The 22,420-nt window shown below is 51.0% G+C and overlaps 1 protein-coding gene across 2 annotated transcripts in view; it reads right to left on the reverse strand.

Annotated features, from left to right (window-relative positions):
* The window catches only part of COG7 (component of oligomeric golgi complex 7), a 173,321-nt gene that overhangs the window by 79,670 nt on the left and 71,231 nt on the right, over nucleotides 1-22,420 (reverse strand). For both annotated transcript variants that reach the window (XM_075319222.1, XM_075319223.1), the window contains one exon: nucleotides 19,075-19,197. In XM_075319222.1, coding sequence (XP_075175337.1) covers nucleotides 19,075-19,197 — 123 coding nt within the window. The remainder of the gene's footprint in view (nucleotides 1-19,074; nucleotides 19,198-22,420) is intronic.

The following is a 22,420-nucleotide window of genomic DNA, read 5'->3' on the forward strand; positions in this document are numbered from 1 at the left end:
TGTGGCTCCAATAGTGCGAAAGGAACAGAGCTGCAATACCACACTCCACCTTTGGACAGGAGTGGCGCTGCTGTTGAAAGACAGCAGCTATATTTTCCTAATTCTGAACATCCCCTTCAACAATATTCAGTGGGATTATTATTGGCAGCTATATTGGCTATCGCCCAGCTTTCTCTATACGAAGGTTGCCATCAATCAATGATAGGACTGACAATCAGACAGAGGATTAAATGCTGAAAATACTGAATCTTTCCCCTCTAAACTATATTTCCATCTGCTCAGCACCTCCTGCCCTATAACATGGAGCTTGCAGATCGGACGGCAACTTCAATATGACAGGTTTCTTTTAATATATAAAGAGAAGAGCTGCACACCAGAGACAGTGCAAGGGGAATAAATGTAAAGCAGGAACTGCTATGTGAATACTGACATGAACAATACAATAGCTATATGTAAGAATGAAAATATGACAATGGAATCTACATAACTGCCATGAACTATAAGAATAAGGCGAAATTTAGCTATTGAATTGGTCAATGCAACAGAGCCCCAACACCTCGTCACGGTATTCTCTTACGTTGGCGTCCCTAGCTAATGTGTGTCCTCTCCTGCAGTTAAAGCTGGGTCTCAGCTTCCCATACATGGTAAGTTTTTTAACTGCAAGAGAGGACACACATTAGCTAGGGACCCCAACGTAAGAGAATACCGTGACGAGGTGTTGGGGCTCTGTTGCATTGACAAATTCAATAGCTAAATTTCTCCTTATTCTTTTAGTTCATGGCAGTTATGCAGATTCCATTGTCATATTTTCATATATAGCTATTGTACTTTTCATGTCAGTATTTTACATTTATTCCCCTTGCACTGTTGCTGGTGTGAAGCCCTTCTCTCCATATAGTGAAGTTTTTTTAGGGTTTTTGCACCCAGTTCAGACTAAAGGCCACTTAACACACAGAGATAAATCTTTGGCAGATCTGTGGTTGCAGTAAAATTATGGACATATTGTTCCATTTGTACACAGCCACAAACCTGGCACTGATTGTCCACAATTTCACTGCAACCACAGATCTGCCACAGATTTATCTATGTGTGTAAAGTGGCCTTTAGAATGGTGTTCCAGACGTTATTTCTTAAAGAAGTTGTCCAGTTACCAAAACTGATTTTTTTTTTTCTGATAAATCTTGCTAATATGTGCCCCTCAACACATCTATTATGTTTTTTCAGCAAAATTACCTTTCATTGTGCACTAGCAGCACACGGTCATTGCTGGCTCCAGCTCTGATGGGGTTAATCTCTCCTCTGACTTCCTGTGTTCAGTTCCTACAAGTCCCAGAATTCTTTGTGGCTTTAGGGCGGTGTCTGGCTTATCTAACACACCCATTGTGTCTAATACACCCACTCTGCTCCCACCCAAACCCTCCTCCCTGCCTCTTCCCAGTGGATGTGCACTCAGAGAAATCACAGATACAGCAGCTCTGCACAGCCAGGGGAAGAAAGTGTGTGCGCGTGTATATACAGTGTGTGTGTGCGTATATACAGTGTGTGTGTGTGTATATACAGTGTGTGTGTGTATATACAGTGTGTGAGTGAGTGTGTATGTGAGTGTGTATGTCATACTCACCTGTCTACAGGGTCCGGGTGCCATGCTTGCTTCCAGCCCCTGTCTCGGTCCCGCCGCTCCGGCTGTGTGCAGTGTCCCCGGTGCATGCACGAAGCTTGCAGGACCTGGCCGTGGATCACCTGATGCAGTCACCTGACGCATCAGCTGATCGTAGTCTCGCCGGCTTTTTCTTGCCCGGCCGGCTATCAGCTGATCCTGTCGTCAGGGGACTTCATCAGCTGATAGCCGGCCGCTCCTGCAGTGATGGGCCAGGATCAGACTCCGCTCCAGGAGCTGCCGGTCATCAGCACAGACGTGAGTATTTATTTATTTATTTTTTTTTTTGCACTGATGCATCAGCTGATTGTATAATCGGCTTTTATACAATCAGCTGATGTATGATGTGATTCACATCCTTTATCCTGACACATCATCTGATCGCTTTGCCTTCCAGCAAACCGATCAGATGATATTGGATCCGGATTGGACGGCGCGGGACCCTGACCCAGGATTACTGCGGAGGGGGGTTTATTTCAATAAAGATGGAGTCACTAATTGTGTTGTGTTTTATTTCTAATAAAAATATTTTTCTGTGTGTTGTGTTTTTTTTTTTTCTTATCATTACTAGAAATTCATGGTGGCCATGTCTAATATTGGCGTGACACCATGAATTTCGGGCTTAGGGCTAGCTGATAATATACAGCTAGTCCTAACTCCATTATTACCCGGCTAGCCACCCGGCATCAGGGCAGCTGGAAGAGTTGGATACAGCGCCAGAAGATGGCGCTTCTATGAAAGCGCCATTTTCTGGGGTAGCTGCGGACTGCAATTCGCAGTGGGGGTGCCCAGAAAGCATGGGCACCCTTCACTGTGGATTCCAATCCCCAGCTGCCTAGTTGTACCCGGCTGGACACCAAAATTAGGCGAAGCTCACGTCATTTTTTTTTAAAATTATTTCATGAAATTCATGAAATAATTAAAAAAAAAAAAAGGGCTTCTCTATATTTTTGGTTCCCAGCCGAGTACAACTAGGCAGCTGGGGGTTGGGGGCAGCCCGTACCTGCCTGCTGTACCCGGCTAGCATACAAAAATATGGCGAAGCCCACGTCATTTTTTTTTTCTTTTTGGGTAAAAAACTGCATACAGTCCTGGATGGAGGATGCTGAGCCTTGTAGTTCTGCAGCTGCTGTCTGCTCTCCTGCATACAATGAACATTTTGAATAAGGAAATGACATCAGACCTTTTTTATTTTTTTCATCAACAATCTTTAATGGCATTGTGCACTGATTAAAAACGCAGTGAGCAAAAACGCAGCAAAAAAGGCACCAAATCGCGGCAAAAACGTGACATGCAGCATCCGGTCACCTGCACTACAAGTGCCAGAGTGGAGAAAGATAGTGACATGCAGCACACTATGTGTCAGAGCAGAGCATGTCACTGTCTCCACTCCGCTGACCTCACAGCCCGTACACGCTGCGATGGATGCAGGGGGACACAGAACAAGTAATCGGCCGACACTGGAGTCATCTGATTACTTGGGATGAATTGAGCAGTAAAATGCTCTGGTGCTCGATGGGCGAAGCCCATGCCGTTTTTTTAAAAAAAAAATTAATTAAAAATAAAAAAAAAAAAATCACATTGTTTGTGGGCTCCCGCTGCATTTTCTGTTGCTAAGGGTAACCAAAGCAGCTACTGGCTGCTAGCCCCCGCTGCTTGGTGTTACTTTCACTGGCAATAGAAATGCAGGGAAGCATTTTTTTTTTTTATAAAGGTTTTTCCCTGAAAACGTTTTTAAGAAAATGACGTGGGCTTCGCCATATTTTTGTATGCTAGCCAGGTACAGCAGGCAGCTACGGGCTGCCCCCAACCCCCAGCTGCCTAGTTGTACCCGGCTGGGAACCAAAAATATAGAGAAGCCCTTTTTTTTTTTTTATTTCATGAATTTCATGAAATAATTAAAAAAAAAAATGACATGGGCTTCGCCGAATTTTTGAGTCCAGCCAGGTACAACTAGGCAGCTGGGGATTGGAATCCGCAGTGAAGGGTGCCCAAACTTTCTGGGCCCCCCGCTGCGAATTGCAGTCCACAGCCGCCCCAGAAAATGGCGCTTTTATAGAAGCGCCATCTTCTGGCGCTGTATCCAACTCTTCCAGTGGCCCTGGTGGCAGGTGGCACGCTGGGTAATAAGGGGTTAATACCAGCTATGTTTTACCCGCTGGTATAAAGCCCGAGATTCTAAATGTCAGGCCAAGGTTGACCTGGCCATTAAGAATCTATATATATAATTGCCTTATTCTGTCTGTCTGTCTGTCTGTCTGTCTGTCTATCTGTCTGTCTGTCTGTCATGCTCCGAAATTGTGTCCTTACGGTGACACAAAGCTGATTGGCCGCTGGGCTCGCCATGGCCCCGCCCCCCCACACGGATTGGCCTCTCGCCCCGGCTCTCTGCAGGCCCCGCCCCCTCACGCAATGCACGCTCGCTGTGGCCCAACTGACACGGGGCTCCGATTCCCAGGTGAGTACACACACATCAGATCACACTCACTCTCACACTCACTCTCACACATCACATCCACACACTCACAACATGCTGGGATATCGCTTGCTTCTACACCGGCTCCGTCAGGATCCCGGCAGCGCCAGACATAACCTTGCGATGCTGGGATCTTAACGGAGGCCGTGAACGCTGGTAACCATTATACACATCGGGTAACTAAGGTCCCTTAGTTACCCGATGTGTATCATAGTTACCAGTGTACACCGGCTCACACTCACACACACATCACATCGCATCCACACATCAAGGTCCTGCAGCTGCAGAACATACATAACATAACAGCACACACACACACACACACACACAAATCAGATCACACTCACTCACATACACACATCACATCGCATCCACATACTCACAACATCCTGGGATATCGCTTGCTTCTCGGCGGCGATATTGTGCTGTGAGCTTCCAGGACCTGACGGAGGATCACATGGCCAGAAGCATGTGATATCCCCGGATGTTGTGAGTTTCAGCGCGTATGTGCAATATCGTCAGTGTCTGTGTGTGTGAGTGTATGCGATCGGGTGTGTGTGAGTGTATGCGATCGGGTGTGTGTGTGAGTGTATGCGATCGGGTGTGTGTGTGAGTGTATGCGATCGGGTGTGTGTGTGAGTGTATGCGATCGTGTGTGTGTGTGAGTGGATGCGATCGGTTGTGTGTGTGAGTGGATGCGATCGGTTGTGTGTGTGAGTGGATGCGATCGGTTGTGTGGGTGAGTGGATGCGATCGGTTGTGTGGGTGAGTGGATGCGATCGGGTGTGGGTGAGTGTCGGCAGAGGAGCACGGCGTGCTGGAGGAGGCTGGGAGCAGAGAGGCTGATCTTGGGGAAGGCTGGGAGGGGGGGGCTGATGCTGAGGGAGGCTGGAAGGAGAGAGGCTGAGCAAACGTGCTCCATCCGCCATACTGCGCACTCCCCATCGTGCTGCATCCCCCATGCTGCGCACTCCCAAACGTGGTCCATCCGCCATGCTGCGCACTCCCAAACGTGGTCCATCCGCCATGCTGCGCACTCCCAAACGTGGTCCATCCGCCATGCTGCGCACTCCCAAACGTGCTCCATCCGCCATGCTGCGCACTCCCAAACGTGCTCCATCCGCCATACTGCGCACTCCCCATCGTGCACCATCCGGCATGCTGCGCACTCCTAAGCGGATGGAGCATGATGGGGGGTGCGCAGCATGGCGGATGGAGCACGTTTGGGAGTGCGCAGCATGGCGGATGGAGCACGTTTGGGAGTGCGCAGCATGACGGATGGAGCACGTTTGGGAGTGCGCAGCATGACGGATGGAGCATGTTTGGGAGTGCGCAGCATGCCGGATGGTGCACGATGGGGAGTGCGCAGTATGGCGGATGGAGCACGTTTGGGAGTGCGCAGTATGGCGGATGGAGCACGTTTCGGAGTGCGCAGCATGGCGGATGGAGCACGTTTGGGAGTGCGCAGCATGGCGGATGGACCACGTTTGGGAGCGCGCAGCATGGCGGATGGAGCACGTTTGGGAGTGCGCAGCATGGCGGATGGAGCACGTTTGGAAGTGCGCAGCATGGCGGATGGAGCACGTTTGGGAGTGTGCAGCATGGCGGATGGAGCACGTTTGGGAGTGCGCAGCATGCCGGATGGTGCACGATGGGGAGTGCGCAGTATGGCGGATGGAGCACGTTTGGGAGTGCGCAGCATGGCGGATGGAGCACGTTTGGGAGTGCGCAGCATGGCGGATAGACCACGTTTGGGAGTGCGCAGCATGGCGGATGGAGCACGTTTGGGAGTGCGCAGCATGGCGGATGGAGCACGTTTGGGAGTGCGCAGCATGGCGGGTGGAGCACGTTTGGGAGTGCGCAGCATGGCGGATGGAGCATGATAGGGGGTGCGCAGCATGGCGGATGGAGCACGTTTGGGAGTGCGCAGCATGGCGGATGGAGCACGTTTGGGAGTGTGCAGCATGGCGGATAGAGCACGATGGGGAGTGCGCAGTATGGCGGATGGAGCACGTTTGGGAGTGCGCAGTATGGCGGATGGAGCACGTTTCGGAGTGCGCAGCATGGCGGATGGAGGAGCACGTTTGGGAGTGCGCAGCATGGCGGATGGACCACGTTTGGGAGCGCGCAGCATGGCGGATGGAGCACGTTTGGGAGTGCGCAGCATCGCGGATGGAGCACGTTTGGAAGTGCGCAGCATGGCGGATGGAGCACGTTTGGGAGTGCGCAGCATGGCGGATGGAGCACGTTTGGGAGTGTGCAGCATGCCGGATGGTGCACGATGGGGGAGTGCGCAGTATGGCGGATGGAGCACGTTTGGGAGTGCGCAGCATGGCGGATGGAGCACGTTTGGGAGTGCGCAGCATGGCGGATGGACCACGTTTGGGAGTGCGCAGCATGGCGGATGGAGCACGTTTGGGAGTGCGCAGCATGGCGGATGGAGCACGTTTGGGAGTGCGCAGCATGGCGGGTGGAGCACGTTTGGGAGTGCGCAGCATGGCGGATGGAGCATGATAGGGGGTGCGCAGCATGGCGGATGGAGCACGTTTGGGAGTGCGCAGCATGGCGGATGGAGCACGTTTGGGAGTGTGCAGCATGGCGGATAGAGCACGATGGGGAGTGCGCAGCATGGCGGATGGAGCACGTTTGGGAGTGCGCAGCATGGGGGATGCAGCACGATGGGGAGTGCGCAGTATGGCGGATGGAGCACGTTTGGGAGTGCGCAGCATGGCGGATGGACCACGTTTGGGAGTGCGCAGCATGGCGGATGGAGCACGTTTGGGAGTGCGCAGCATGGGGGATGCAGCACGATGGAGGGTGCGCAGCATGGGGGATGGAGCACGATGGGAGGTGCACACCTCCCCCCAACACACACACACACGCGCACTGCACAACACACACACACTAGGAATCACAAACAACGCCCTACACAGACACCCACACACACAGACAACGCTGCACACACAAATATACGCACATACTGCACAACACACACATTGCTCAAAACATACCTCCCCCCAAAACACACCACACCCACACAAACCGCACAACACACACACACACACAACGCTACAGACACACAGCGCTCCACAAACAACGCAACACACGCAACACACATACAACACCGCTCTCACCCCCCGCGACACTCAGAACATGTACAGCGCCCTACACAAACACTTGGTAACTACACACAACAACATCTATATATATAACAAAAATCATACATGAACTACACAATACGTAAATTCTAGAATACCCGATGCGTAGAATCGGGCCACCTTCTAGTCTCCAATAAAGGGTTAAAAAAAAAAAAGACCACACAGAGAAAAATACTTTATTAGAAATAAATACACAGACACAGTAGGGACTCCATGTTTATTACTCCCTCTCACCCCTCCACGATGGAGAGATTTCTGTACTGACCATGCCAGGAGAGAGCGAGGGAAAAGAGAGCGAGCGAGGGGGAAAAGAGAGCGAGCGGGGGGGAGAAGAGAGCGAGGGGGGAGGAAAAGAGAGCGAGGGGGGAGGAAAAGAGAGCGAGGGGGGGGAAAGAGAGCGAGGGGGGGAAAAGAGAGCGAGGGGGGAAAAGAGAGCGAGGGGGGGAAAAGAGAGTGAGGGGGGGGAAAGAGAGCGAGGGGGGAGGAAAAAAAGAGAGCGCGGGAGGAAAAAAAGAGAGCGCGGGAGGAAAAAAAGAGAGCGCGGGAGGAAAAAAAGAGAGCGCAGGGGGGAGGAAAAGAGAGCGCAGGGGGGAGGAAAAGAGCGCAGGGGGGAGGAAAAGAGCGCAGGGGGAGGAAAAGAGCGCAGGGGGAGGAAAAGAGCGCAGGGGGAGGAAAAGAGCGCAGGGGGGAGGAAAAGAGCGCAGGGGGGAGGAAAAGAGCGCAGGGGGGAGGAAAAGAGCGCAGGGGGGAGGAAAAGAGCGCAGGGGGGAAAGAGAGCGAGCGGGGGGGAAAAGAGAGCGAGCGGGGGGGGAGAAGAGAGCGAGGGGGGGGAGAAGAGAGCGAGGGGGGGGAGAAGAGAGCGAGGGGGGGGAGAAGAGAGCGAGGGGGGAGGAAAAGAGAGCGAGGGGGGAGGAAAAGAGAGCGAGGGGGGAGGAAAAGAGCGAGGGGGGAGGAAAAGAGAGCGAGGGGGGAGGAAAAGAGAGCGAGGGGGGAGGAAAAGAGAGCGAGGGGGGAGGAAAAGAGAGCGAGGGGGGAGGAAAAGAGAGCGAGGGGGGAGGAAAAGAGAGCGAGGGGAGAGGAAAAGAGAGCGAGGGGGGAGGAAAAGAGAGCGAGGGGGGAGGAAAAGAGAGCGAGGGGTGAGGAAAAGAGAGCGCAGGGGTGAGGAAAAGAGCGCAGGGGTGAGGAAAAGAGAGCGCGGGGGGAGGAAAAGAGAGCGAGGGGGGAGGAAAAGAGAGCGAGGGGGGAGGAAAAGAGAGCGAGGGGGGAGGAAAAGAGCGAGGGGGGAGGAAAAGAGAGCGAGGGGGGAGGAAAAGAGAGCGAGGGGGGAGGAAAAGAGAGCGAGGGGGGAGGAAAAGAGAGCGAGGGGTGAGGAAAAGAGAGCGCAGGGGGGAGGAAAAGAGAGCGCAGGGGGGAGGAAAAGAGAGCGCAGGGGGGAGGAAAAGAGAGCGCAGGGGGGAGGAAAAGAGAGCGCAGGGGGGAGGAAAAGAGAGCGAGGGGTGAGGAAAAGAGAGCGAGGGGGGAGGAAAAGAGAGCGAGGGGGGAGGAAAAGAGAGCGAGGGGTGAGGAAAAGAGAGCGCAGGGGGGAGGAAAAGAGAGCGAGGGGGGAAGAGAGCGAGGGAAAAGAGGGGAGAGAGGGATAAGAGGGGGGCAGAGAAGAGGGGGAAGAGGGGAGGGGGAGAAGAGTGGGGGGAGAGAAGAGAGTGGGGAAAGAACAGGGGGGGGGGGGCAGAGGTGCTCTGTCACCAACTGTCTCCACTCTGTGACTTGTGGTGCAGGTGACAGAGTGCAGACAGTTGGTCCCATGCAGCAGGACAGATGGCAGAGCACAGCGGTGACATGCCTGCCAGTGTCTTGCTGCTGGGAGGAGCAGATGATCACACTGCCCGACACCGGCCGCTCTCCTGACATCGCAGCAGAGTGGGCGGGTGGACAGTGTGATCACATACTTACGTGCAGGGGGGGATTCAGCTAAAGACCCCCCCTGTACTGCACCCTGGCGCCCCGTGTCTCAGCCTCTCTGCAGGACGCGGCTCCACAGTGACGTCCTCCGGCTCCTCCCCTCGATGCTGGGCTGTGACGTGCGGTAGTCACCGCCCACAGCCCTGTCACTCAATCTGAGTGGCGCCGGCATCCTGTGACGTACCCGTCTTGTTTGAGAGCCCGGAAATGCCGGGACGTCAGAGGATGCCGGCGGCCACAGCTCCAGGGGGTCATGTGACTGGCACTGAGCGTGCAGGATAGCGCCGCTCAGTGCCAGAACTGGAAACAGAAGCCAATGGAGAAGACGCCTAGAAAGGTAAGTATAGCTCATACAGAAAATAAAAAAAATGGGTGAACCACCCCTTTAATAGGTTTCCTTTAAGGCATTAGTACCTGAGCTGGGAATACCCCATATAAAAGTACCACAAGGTCACCTGGATCCCATTATAGCAGTGTGACAGGTGCAGATTTGCACAAGGCTTTAAAGTGGCGGCATGAGTATTGGTGACAAGGGCAAAACAGATTCTTATCTACCTTACATTATTAAAAGCCAGATCGCAATCTTTTAGACTGAGACGCATTAAATAGAAAGAAAAAAAAAAAATCACATGAAAGAGCGTAATCATAAAACGTGAAAAGTATGGGGATGAGGAAAAGGCTTTCCTGATTTACAGAATCCCTAAACTACTGGAAGGAGATAGAAAATGACCTATATCCTTGGAGGGGCTGAGTGATATAATGGGACGCGGGGTAATTAGACTGTGGGAGCTTAGTTACATCAGATAGGAAAGGGTCAATCAGGTTCAGACCGCAGGTGCCCACGGACCATAAAACTTATCAAGTGCTTCTATCCAGACGGAGCAGTGAAGCAGAGCACGGGGACAATCTGCATCGCAATCATCCTTATTTTGCTTCCCAGGGACTCACCTTACACTTATGACATTTTCTTATTTGCTATAATGACATTTTGTGACTATTCAGTTTGAACAGCTTTTACCCAATGTCACATACAATTCGTCCCAACGAAGGAGGAAAGTAAAAGTGAAGATGGTAGAAATGTTCAGTCCCCGAGACATAGAAATCATCTCAAACTGGAAAGTGTTGGGATCAATGAGAAAAGCAAGATCACATGCTACGCTGGCTCTGGCTGCCAGAAGCCACATTCATTGCCCTAATGCCATAAAGTGATAAAGGGATTTAAAGGGAACCAACCAGCAGGATTTTCATATATAAAGTAATGCTGGTGCTATACTGGTGCTAGGATGCTGAATGTAACCATACCTTTTGTTCTGAGATTGGATGTTTTATTTCAGAGATATGTGCAAGTAAAGTTCCAGCAATGCACTGCTATTTGATTGACAGGTGCAACAGGAAGGGACTATGTGGGTTGGGTCTTACTATCTATTTCCGCCCCTGTCTGTCTGCCTGGGCCAGAATTAACGTCAATGAAGGCCAAGGCAAGGCAGGCAGGGGTGGGAACAGATCGCTAGACCCGACCCACATATATCCTTCCTGTTGCACCTGTCAATCAAATAGCACTGCATTGCTGCAACTTTACTTGAACATATCTCTGAAATTAAGTATTTAATCTCAGAACTGAAGGTATGGTTACATTCAGCATTCTAGCACCAGTATAGCACTGGCTTTAGTTTATATATGAAAATCCTGCTGGTTGGTTTCCTTAATGCCCTTGATCACTTTTGATCTTTTATGGCATTAGTGGAGTGAGTGTGGCTGATTGGTTCCCTTTATATATGAATGTAGTTACTCATAAATAATATATCTGTATTCTGTGGGGAAGAGCAAAAACCGGGACGACACCATCCAAAAGAAGGGAATTTTGTTACTTACCGTAAATTCCTTTTCTTCTAGCTCCTATTGGGAGACCCAGACGATTGGGTGTATAGTACTGCCTCCGGAGGCCACACAAAGCATTACACTAAAAAGTGTAAGGCCCCTCCCCTTCTGGCTATACACCCCCAGTGGGATCACTGGCTCACCAGTTTTAGTGCAAAAGCAAGAAGGAGGAAAGCCAATAACTGGTTTAAACAAATTCACTCCGAAGTAACATCGGAGAACTGAAAACCATTCAACATGAACAACATGTGTACCCGAAAAACAACCAAAAATCCCGAAGGACAACAGGGCGGGTGCTGGGTCTCCCAATAGGAGCTAGAAGAAAAGGAATTTACGGTAAGTAACAAAATTCCCTTCTTCTTCGGCGCTCCATTGGGAGACCCAGACGATTGGGACGTCCAAAAGCTGTCCCTGGGTGGGTAAAGAAATACCTCATGTTAGAGCTGCAAAGACAGCCCTCCCCTACGGGGAGGCAACTGCCGCCTGAAGGACTCTACTACCTAGGCTGGCGTCCGCCGAAGCATAGGTATGCACCTGATAATGTTTGGTGAAAGTGTGCAGACTCGACCAGGTAGCTGCCTGGCACACCTGTTGAGCCGTAGCCTGGTGTCGTAATGCCCAGGACGCACCCACGGCTCTGGTAGAATGGGCCTTCAGCCCTGATGGAACCGGAAGCCCAGCAGAACGGTAGGCTTCAAGAATTGGTTCTTTGATCCATCGAGCCAGGGTGGCTTTGGAAGCCTGCGACCCTTTGCGCTTACCAGCGACAAGGACAAAGAGTGCATCCGAGCGGCGCAGGGGCGCCGTGCGGGAAATGTAGATTCTGAGTGCTCTCACCAGATCCAACAAATGTAAATCCTTTTCATACCGATGAACTGCATGCGGATAAAAGGAAGGCAAGGAGATATCCTGATTAAGATGAAAAGAGGATACCACCTTAGGGAGAAACTCCTGAATGGGGCGCAGCACTACCTTGTCCTGGTGGAACACCAGGAAAGGAGCTTTGGATGACAGCGCTGCTAGTTCAGACACTCTCCGAAGAGACATGACCGCTACCAGAAAGGCCACTTTCTGTGAGAGTCGAGAAAGTGACACATCCCTCAGAGGCTCGAAGGGCGGCTTCTGGAGAGCAACAAGGACCTTGTTTAGATCCCACGGATCTAACGGCCGCCTGTACGGGGGTACGATATGACAAACCCCCTGCAGGAACGTGCGCACCTGAGAAAGTCGTGCTAGACGCTTCTGAAAAAACACGGATAGTGCCGAGACTTGCCCTTTAAGGGAGCCGAGCGACAAGCCCTTTTCCAACCCAGATTGCAGGAAGGAAAGAACGACAGGTAACGCGAATGGCCAGGGGGATACTCCTTGTGCAGAGCACCAGGATAAGAAAATCTTCCACGTTCTGTGGTAGATCTTAGCAGAAGTGGACTTCCTAGCCTGTCTCATGGTGGCCACGACCCCTTGGGGTAATCCTGAAGACGCTAGGATCCAGGACTCAATGGCCACACAGTCAGGTTCAGGGCCGCAGAATTCCGATGGAAAAACGGCCCTTGGGACAGTAAGTCTGGACGGTCTGGTAGTGCCCACGGTTGGCCGACCGTGAGATGCCACAGATCCGGGTACCACGACCTCCTCGGCCAGTCTGGGGCGACGAGTATGACGCGGCCGCAATCGGATCTGATCTTGCGTAACACTCTGGGCAAGAGTGCCAGAGGTGGAAACACATAAGGGAGCCGGAACTGCGACCAATCTTGCACTAAGGCGTCTGCCGCCAGAGCTCTTTGATCGCGAGACCGCGCTATGAAGGTCGGGACCTTGTTGTTGTGCCGAGACGCCATTAGGTCGACGTCCGGCACCCCCCAGCGGCGGCAGATTTCCTGAAACACGTCCGGGTGAAGGGACCATTCCCCTGCGTCCATGCCCTGGCGACTGAGGAAGTCTGCTTCCCAGTTTTCTACGCCCGGGATGTGAACTGCTGATATGGTGGATGCTCTTTCCTCCACCCACATCAGAATCCGCCTGACTTCCTGGAAGGCTTGTCGACTGCGTGTCCCTCCTTGGTGGTTGATGTATGCCACCGCTGTGGAGTTGTCCGACTGAATTCGGATCTGCTTTCCTTCCAGCCACTGCTGGAAGGCTAATAGGGCAAGATACACTGCCCTGATTTCCAGAACATTGATCTGAAGGGTGGACTCCTGCTGAGTCCACGTCCCTTGAGCCCTGTGGTGGAGAAAAACTGCTCCCCACCCTGACAGACTCGCGTCTGTCGTGACCACTGCCCAGGATGGGGGCAGGAATGATCTTCCCTGTGATAATGAGGTGGGAAGAAGCCACCATTGCAGAGAGTCCTTGGCCGTCTGAGAAAGGGAGACTTTCCTGTCTAGGGAAGTTGTCTTCCCGTCCCATTGGCGGAGAATGTCCCATTGAAGTGGGCGCAGATGAAACTGCGCAAACGGGACTGCCTCCATTGCTGCCACCATCTTCCCTAGGAAGTGCATGAGGCGCCTTAAGGGGTGCGACTGACCCTGAAGGAGAGACTGCACCCCTGTCTGTAGTGACCGCTGCTTGTTCAGCGGAAGCTTCACTATCGCTGAGAGAGTATGAAACTCCATGCCAAGATATGTTAGTGATCGAGTCGGTGCCAGGTTTGACTTTGAAAAGTTGATGATCCACCCGAAAGTCTGGAGAGTCTCCAGCGCAACATTCAGGCTGTGTTGGCATGCCTCTTGAGAGGGTGCTTTGACAAGTAGATCGTCTAAATAAGGGATCACGGAATGTCCCTGAGAATGCAAGACTGCTACCACTGCCGCCATGACCTTGGTGAAAACCCGTGGGGCTGTCGCCAGACCAAATGGCAGAGCTACGAACTGGAGATGGTCGTCTCCTATCACGAAACGTAGAAAACGTTGGTGCTCTGTAGCAATCGGCACGTGGAGATAAGCATCTTTGATGTCTATTGATGCAAGGAAATCTCCTTGAGACATTGAGGCAATGACGGAGCGGAGGGATTCCATCCGGAACCGCCTGGCGTTCACATGCTTGTTGAGCAGCTTTAGGTCCAGAACAGGACGAAACGAGCCGTCCTTTTTTGGAACCACAAAGAGATTGGAGTAAAAACCTTGCCCTTGTTCCTGCTGAGGAACAGGGATCACCACTCCTTCTGCTTTTAGTGAGCACACCGCCTGCAGAAGGGCATCTGCTCGGTCGGGATGTGGGGAGGTTCTGAAGAACCGCGGCGGAGGACGAGAACTGAACTCTATCCTGTACCCGTGAGACAAAATGTCTGTTACCCACCGGTCTTTGACCTGTGGCAGCCAAATGTCGCAAAAGCGGGAGAGCCTGCCACCGACCGAGGATGCGGAGGGATGAGGCCGAAAGTCATGAGGCAGCCGCCTTGGAAGCGGTTCCTCCGGTTGCTTTCTTGGGGCGTGAGTGAGCCCGCCAGGAATCTGAGCTCCTTTGCTCCTTCTGAGTCCCTTTGGACGAGGAAAATTGGGTCTTGCCGGAGCCTCGAAAGGACCGAAACCTCGACTGCCACTTCCTCTGTTGAGGTTTGCTTGATCTGGGCTGGGGTAAGGAGGAGTCTTTACCCTTGGATTGTTTAATGATTTCAGCCAATTGTTCACCAAACAGTCTATCTACAGATAGTGGCAAGCTGGTTAAACATTTTTTGGAAGCAGAATCCGCTTTCCATTCCTTTAACCACAAGGCTCTGCGCAAAACCACAGAGTTGGCAGACGCCATTGAGGTACGGCTTGTAGAGTCCAGGATAGCGTTGATCGCGTAAGTCGCAAACGCAGACATTTGCGAGGTTAGGGACGCTACTCGCGGCACTGCTGGACGTACGATAGAGTCCACCTGTGCCAGACCAGCTGAAATAGCTTGGAGTGCCCACACGGCCGCGAATGCTGGAGCAAACGACGCGCCGATAGCTTCATAGACAGACTTTAACCAAAGGTCCATCTGTCTGTCATTGGCATCTTTAAGTGAAGCCCCATCCTCCACTGCAACTATGGATCTAGCCGCAAGCCTGGAGATTGGGGGATCCACCTTTGGACACTGGGTCCAGCGTTTGACCACGTCAGGGGGAAAGGGATAACGTGTATCCTTAAGACGTTTGGAGAAACGCTTGTCAGGGTAGGCATGGTGTTTCTGGACTGATTCTCTGAAGTCAGCGTGGTCCAGAAAAGTACTCAGTTTACGCTTGGGATACCTGAAATGGAACTTCTCCTGCTGTGCAGCTGCCTCCTCTGCAGAAGGGGCAGGGGGAGAAATTTCCAATAGACTATTGATGGCCGCTATAAGGTCATTTACCATGGCGTCACCATCAGGAGTATCCAGATTGAGAGCGGTTTCAGGATTAGACTCCTGATCACCCTCCTCTGTCTCATCATGTAGAGACTCTTCTCGCTGAGACCCTGATCCGCGTGATGACGTGGAGGGTCTCTCCCAGCGAGCACGCTTAGGCTGCCTGGGACTGTCATCTGAATCAGAGCCGTCAGGCTGAGATGCCTGGGACCCCCTTGAATCACGGATTAACTCCAACTGAGGGGGACCGGGGAACGTTGCCGCAGCAGTGTCCATGGTCTGAGTAACTGGCCTGGCCTGCAAGGTCTCTAGTATCTTTGTCATAGTGACAGACATCTTGTCAGCAAAAACTGCAAACTCTGTCCCCGTCACCGGGACAGGGTTCACCGGCGACTCTGCCTGGGCCACTACCACCATAGACTCCGGCTGACGAAGTGGCACAGGGACCGAACATTGCACACAATGGGGGTCATTGTAACCTGCCGGTAGATCAGCCCCACAAGCGGCACAAGCAGCGCTTACAGCCTGTGTCTTGGCACCCTTGCGTTTTGCGGATGACATGTTGTCGTCTCCTCAGAGCAAGATAGGGTATACAGCCAAGAAGCGACCTTACAGTGCAATATATATGTACATATATATATGGTATAGAGAAAAAAAGGTACACCAATATAACACTGTGGCACTAGTGGGGCCAGCACTAAAAGTGCTGCTTACCGCCCGCTTAACGCGGGTGTGTGGTCGCCAGAACTCCCTTGTCTGGGTCTCCCAGAGCCTGTGTCCGTTCTCCAGCCAGACTGCATGTAGGAATGGCTGCCGGCGTCCTATGGAGAGGGGCGGGCCCTGGGCGTGTGCAGACAAAGAGCGGGAAACCAGCGTCCCCCTGTGCTCAGTGAGAGGGCTGGAGCATGTAAATAAGACTCCAGCCCTCGGCGCTGATTAATCGTACAGCGTCTCTCCCTTGCCCTGATTGACAGGGTGGGGGCGGGGAACGAAGCGGAGCTAGGCCGCAGAAGCCGGGGACTAAATTTATAAGCGACGCCGTCGTAAAAGCACGGTCGGCGCTAAGTCCCCGGCGCACTACAAGTCGCAGCCGCGCCGCCGCTCCAGGGGCGGTCGGCGCGGCAGTCCCCAACACATAAAGTCACTCAGAAAAACTGTAGTGACTGTAACCCCAGCGCGCAGCGCTACTGTCCCCGGCGCACTAGCACACCCAGCAAGTCTGGAATGTGCGCGGCCTGTTTGGGACACAGAGTACCTGAATGTCGCAGGGCCTTGTCCCTGAACGGTACCCAGCTCCGTATCCAGCAGGTTCTATGGGTCTGTGGATGGAGCCCGGCCTCAGGGCTTGGGGGCCGGTAAGATCCCACTTCCTCAGAGCCCCTCAGGGGGATGGGGAAGGAAAACAGCATGTGGGCTCCAGCCTCCGTACCCACAGTGGGTACCTCAACCTTAACAAACATCGCCGACATAAAGTGGGGTGAGAAGGGAGCATGCTGGGGGCCCTAGTATGGGCCCTCTTTTCTTCCATCCGACATAGTCAGCAGCTGCTGCTGACTAAACAGTGGAGCTATGCGTGGATGTCTGACCTCCTTCGCACAAAGCAGAAAACTGGTGAGCCAGTGATCCCACTGGGGGTGTATAGCCAGAAGGGGAGGGGCCTTACACTTTTTAGTGTAATGCTTTGTGTGGCCTCCGGAGGCAGTACTATACACCCAATCGTCTGGGTCTCCCAATGGAGCGCCGAAGAAAGGGGGATCTCCTAGGTACACAGTACAACGTGGCAGAAAACACGTACCTAATAGATGGGATCATCACATATAAAGTATCAAAAAATCATCAATATTTTATTATAAATAGAACACCCATGAAAACACATGACATATGGTGCAAAAAATACAGATATACAAACAAATACACAAAGACAAATACCGACATCTAAAATCAATTAAAAGCACTGATGCACTTCACTGATACCCACATTGAAAAATATTTTTGGTCCAAAACCAGCCTGTGAATATTGACCATAGCTCATTGGTTTTTGACCAAAAATATTTTACAATGTGGGTATCAGTCAAGTGCATCAGTGCTTTTAATTGATTTTAGATGTCGGTATTTGTCTTTGTTTGTATATCTGTATTTTTGCACCATATGTCATGTGTTTCCATGTGTGTTCTATTTGTAATAAAATATTGATGATTTTTTGATACTTCATATGTGGTGATCCCATCTATTAGGTACGTCTTTTCTGTTTTCTGCCATATCTGTATTGTGTAAAACACCCCCTAAAAATGGATATAAGACAGAATGTTAGAATTTATACACAATTGGTGGCCAGGCTTATGCTGTTCGATGATGCCACAGAATAAACTGTAGTGATGCAGGACACCGTTTTCTGCGTGACGCTTTCTCTGTAATATTCTCTATGATCACTGCTCGTTTTCTGCGCGTGACGCTTGCTCTGTAATATTCTCTATGATCACTGCTCGTTTTCTGCGCGTGACGCTTGCTCTGTAATATTTTCTATGATCACTGCTCGTTTTCTGCGCGTGACGCTTGCTCTGTAATATTTTCTATGATCACTGCTCGTTTTCTGCGTGTGACGCTTGCTCTGTAATATTTTCTATGATCACTGCTCGTTTTCTGCGCGTGACGCTTGCTCTGTAATATTTTCTATGATCACTGCTCGTTTTCTGCGCGTGACGCTTGCTCTGTAATATTTTCTATGATCACTGCTCGTTTTCTGCGCGTGACGCTTGCTCTGTAATATTTTCTATGATCACTGCTCGTTTTCTGCGTGTGACGCTTGCTCTGTAATATTTTCTATGATCACTGCTCGTTTTCTGCGCGTGACGCTTGCTCTGTAATATTTTCTATGATCACTGCTCGTTTTATGCGCGTGACGCTTGCTCTGTAATATTTTCTATGATCACTGCTCGTTTTCTGCGCGTGACGCTTGCTCTGTAATATTTTCTATGATCACTGCTCGTTTTCTGCGCGTGACGCTTGCTCTGTAATATTTTCTATGATCACTGCTCGTTTTCTGCGTGTGACGCTTGCTCTGTAATATTTTCTATGATCACTGCTCGTTTTCTGCGCGTGACGCTTGCTCTGTAATATTTTCTATGATCACTACTCGTTTTCTGCGCGTGACGCTTGCTCTGTAATATTTTCTATGATCACTACTCGTTTTCTGCGCGTGACGCTTGCTCTGTAATATTTTCTATGATCACTGCTCGTTTTCTGCATGTGACGCTTGCTCTGTAATATTTTCTATGATCACTGCTCGTTTTCTGCGCGTGACGCTTGCTCTGTAATATTTTCTATGATCACTGCTCGTTTTCTGCACATGACGCTTGCTCTGTAATATTTTCTATGATCACTGTTTATCTCCTGTGGCACGACTAAACCACAAGTTCGAGTATTTGTGAGTGAAGGTTCTCCCTGCTGATTATAAATAATGAGTAAGGGATGGGAGCCGCCGCTCATGTGCGCAGGCATCACGGGGAGGACTGCGGGGTGGTGGGGTCCTCCTGCTGCAGAGGTGTTGGCGGTAACATAAAATGACCATTCTCTAGTAGCTCTGTGTAGGGTCAGAAATACAGTAAATGTGATTTTTGAATTCTTGAGATATTGTATACCTGCGACACCCACTGCAGCTGAGTGTGCCATGTGCTCAGCAAGGTGTCATAGAAATCCGTCAGCTGTCGATCCAGGGACATCTCGCTCTGACAAACTTCCTGCCATACGGATATCAGCTGAACCTAATGGGGAGGACATAACAATGAAACTGAAAGACAATTATAATAGAATACAGTAGAACGCCACTTCATTGATGATACAACTTTTCTGTTGATTGTACAGGGCTGCAGAATATGTTGGTGCTTTGCAGAGGTGGCCACCATACACATCAGTACCATAATCGGGCTCTCTGACCTCACATACAGGAGTGAATTTCATATCTAATCAATATGGAGGTAAGTAAGGAGGTAGCCTACCCAAACACAAGGAGTACATACAGACCACATTCAGATACAGGACCCCAGAGCTGTAAATCGATAGTGTAACCACTGAGCCACCGTGCTGTCCAGTTAAGACTGTAAGTGATTTAGGTCTACCTAAATATGAGGACATGAGCTTCATTCACTGTGAACTGTAAAATGATGATAACTAGAAGCTTAATAGTCCCTTAATGACCGTGGGCCGTAAAATTACGTCCTAGTGGTCATAAGGTTAATCTTCTGCTGTTGCCGCCGACAGCAGCTGGAGATCGGTGCATATCTCAGCCGATATATATAGCCGAGATGTGTACGAGAGGAATTGTTATCTGCTCGCGCTGTTTAACCCCTTAAATGCTGCTGTCAATAAGTGACAACGCCATTATAGTCGCAATTGCGGTAAAAGTTTACTTACCGCCCGATACCGGAAATCATGGTAGCACAGGGTCATGTGATGACTCCTGTAGCTCACATGACTCACTTCACTGTTTCACTCGGCCCAGAGCTGGGTGAGACAGAAAATGAGTATATCTGCTCTTCACAGCTCTGTAGCTGTGATCAGGAGATATGGCAGAGCGATCAGACTGCTGATCCATATAGTCCCCTAGGGGACCTAGTGAAATAAAAAAAAGTTTAAAAAAAGTTTTAAAAAAAATGTAAAAAAAATATAAAAAACCTAAAAGTTCAAATCACCTTCCTTTCGTCCCATTGAAAATTAAAGGGTTAAAAAAATAAAACATATACACACATTTGGTATCGCCGCGTTCAGAAATGCCCGATCTATCAAAATATAAAATCAATTAACATGATCGGTAAACGGCGGAGCGGCAAAAGAAGGGAATTTTGTTTACTTACCGTAAATTCCTTTTCTTCTAGCTCCAATTGGGAGACCCAGACAGTGGGTGTATAGCTACTGCCTCTGGAGGCCGCACAAAGAACTACACTTAAAAGTGTAAGGCCCCTCCCCTTCTGGCTATACACCCTCCCGTAGGAGTACGGATTCCTCAGTTTTAGTACCAAAGCAAGAAGGAGGAAAGCCAATAACAGTTTCAAAAACAAATTCAATCCGATAACAAGATCGGAGAACTTAAGAAACAACATGAACAACATGTGCACCCGAAAAACGAAACCCTAAGAACAAATAGGGCGGGTGCTGGGTCTCCCAATTGGAGCTAGAAGAAAAGGAATTTACGGTAAGTAAACAAAATTCCCTTCTTCTTTTTCGCTCCTAATTGGGAGACCCAGACAGTGGGACGTCCAAAAGCAGTCCCTGGGTGGGTAAAAAGATACCACATGAACGGGCTGTCAGACAGCCTCTTCCTACAGGTGGGCCACCGCCGCCTGAAGGACCTGTCTACCTAGGCTGGCATCTGCCGAAGCGTAGGTATGCACTTGATAGTGTTTGGTAAATGTGTGCAGACTCGACCAGGTAGCCGCCTGGCACACTTGCTGAGCCGTAGCCTGATGCCGCAATGCCCAGGACGCACCCACGGCTCTGGTAGAATGGGCCTTCAGTCCAGATGGGATCGGAAGCCCAGCAGAACGGTATGTGTGAAGAATTGGTTCCTTGATCCACCGCGCCAGGGTGGATTTGGAAGCTTGCGATCCCTTATGCTGACCAGCGACTAGGACAAAGAGCGCATCAGAACGGCGTAGAGACGCCGTGCGAGAAATGTAAATCCTGAGTGCTCTCACCAGGTCCAACAGATGTAAACCCTTTTCAAATTGGTGAACTGGATGCGGACACAAAGATGGCAAAGTGATATCCTGATTGAGATGAAAGGAAGAAACCACCTTGGGAGAAAACTCTGGAATTGGACGCAGTACTACCTTGTCTTGGTGAAACACCAGGAAGGGAGATTTGCAAGATAACGCCGCTAGCTCGGACACTCTTCGAAGAGACGTGACCGCCACAAGAAAAACTACCTTTTGTGAAAGCCGAGAAAGGGGAACCTCTTTCAAAGGCTCGAAAGGCGGCTTCTGGAGAGCAATGAGAACCTTGTTCAGATCCCAGGGTTCCAATGGCCGTCTGTAAGGAGGAACGATATGACAAACTCCTTGGAGAAACGTGCGTACTTTAGAAAGCCGTGCCAAGCGCTTCTGAAAGAATACGGATAGCGCGGAGACTTGACCCTTAAGCGAGCTAAGCGACAAACCTTTTTCCAACCCAGACTGCAGGAAGGAAAGAAAAATTGGCAATGCAAATGGCCAGGGAGAAAACCCTTGAGCCAAGCACCACGCTAAGAATATCTTCCACGTCCTGTGATAGATCTTAGCTGAGGATGGTTTTCTAGCCTGTCTCATTGTGGCAACAACTTCATGAGATAAACCTGAGGCCGCTAGGATCCAGGACTCAATGGCCACACAGTCAGGTTCAGGGCCGCAGAATTCAGATGGAAAAACGGCCCTTGAGACAGCAAATCTGGACGGTTTGGTAGTGTCCACGGTTGGCCTACCGTGAGATGCCACAGATCCGGGTACCACGACCTTCTTGGCCAATCTGGAGCGACGAGTATGGCTCGATGGCAGTCGGACTTGATTTTCCGGAGAACTCTGGGTAACAATGCTAGAGGTGGGAACACATAGGGGAGTCGGAATTGCGACCAATCCTGAACCAAGGCGTCTGCCGCCAGCGCTCGGTGATCGTGAGACCGTGCCATGAAAACTGGGACCTTGTTGTTGTGCCGTGACGCCATCAGATCGACGTCCGGCGTCCCCCAGCGGCAACAGATCTGCTGAAACACGTCCGGGTGAAGGGACCATTCTCCTGCGTCCATGCCCTGGCGACTGAGAAAGTCTGCTTCCCAGTTTTCCACGCCTGGGATGTGAACTGCGGATATGGTGGACGCTCTGCTTTCCACCCACGTCAAAATCCGCTGGACTTCTTGAAAAGCTTGGCGACTGCGTGTTCCCCCTTGGTGGTTGATGTACGCCACCGCCGTGGAATTGTCCGACTGAATCCGAATCTGCTTGCCTTCCAGCCATTGTT

This window comes from Anomaloglossus baeobatrachus, chromosome 7, assembly GCF_048569485.1.
Source record: "Anomaloglossus baeobatrachus isolate aAnoBae1 chromosome 7, aAnoBae1.hap1, whole genome shotgun sequence".
NCBI classification, from domain to species: domain Eukaryota; kingdom Metazoa; phylum Chordata; class Amphibia; order Anura; family Aromobatidae; genus Anomaloglossus; species Anomaloglossus baeobatrachus.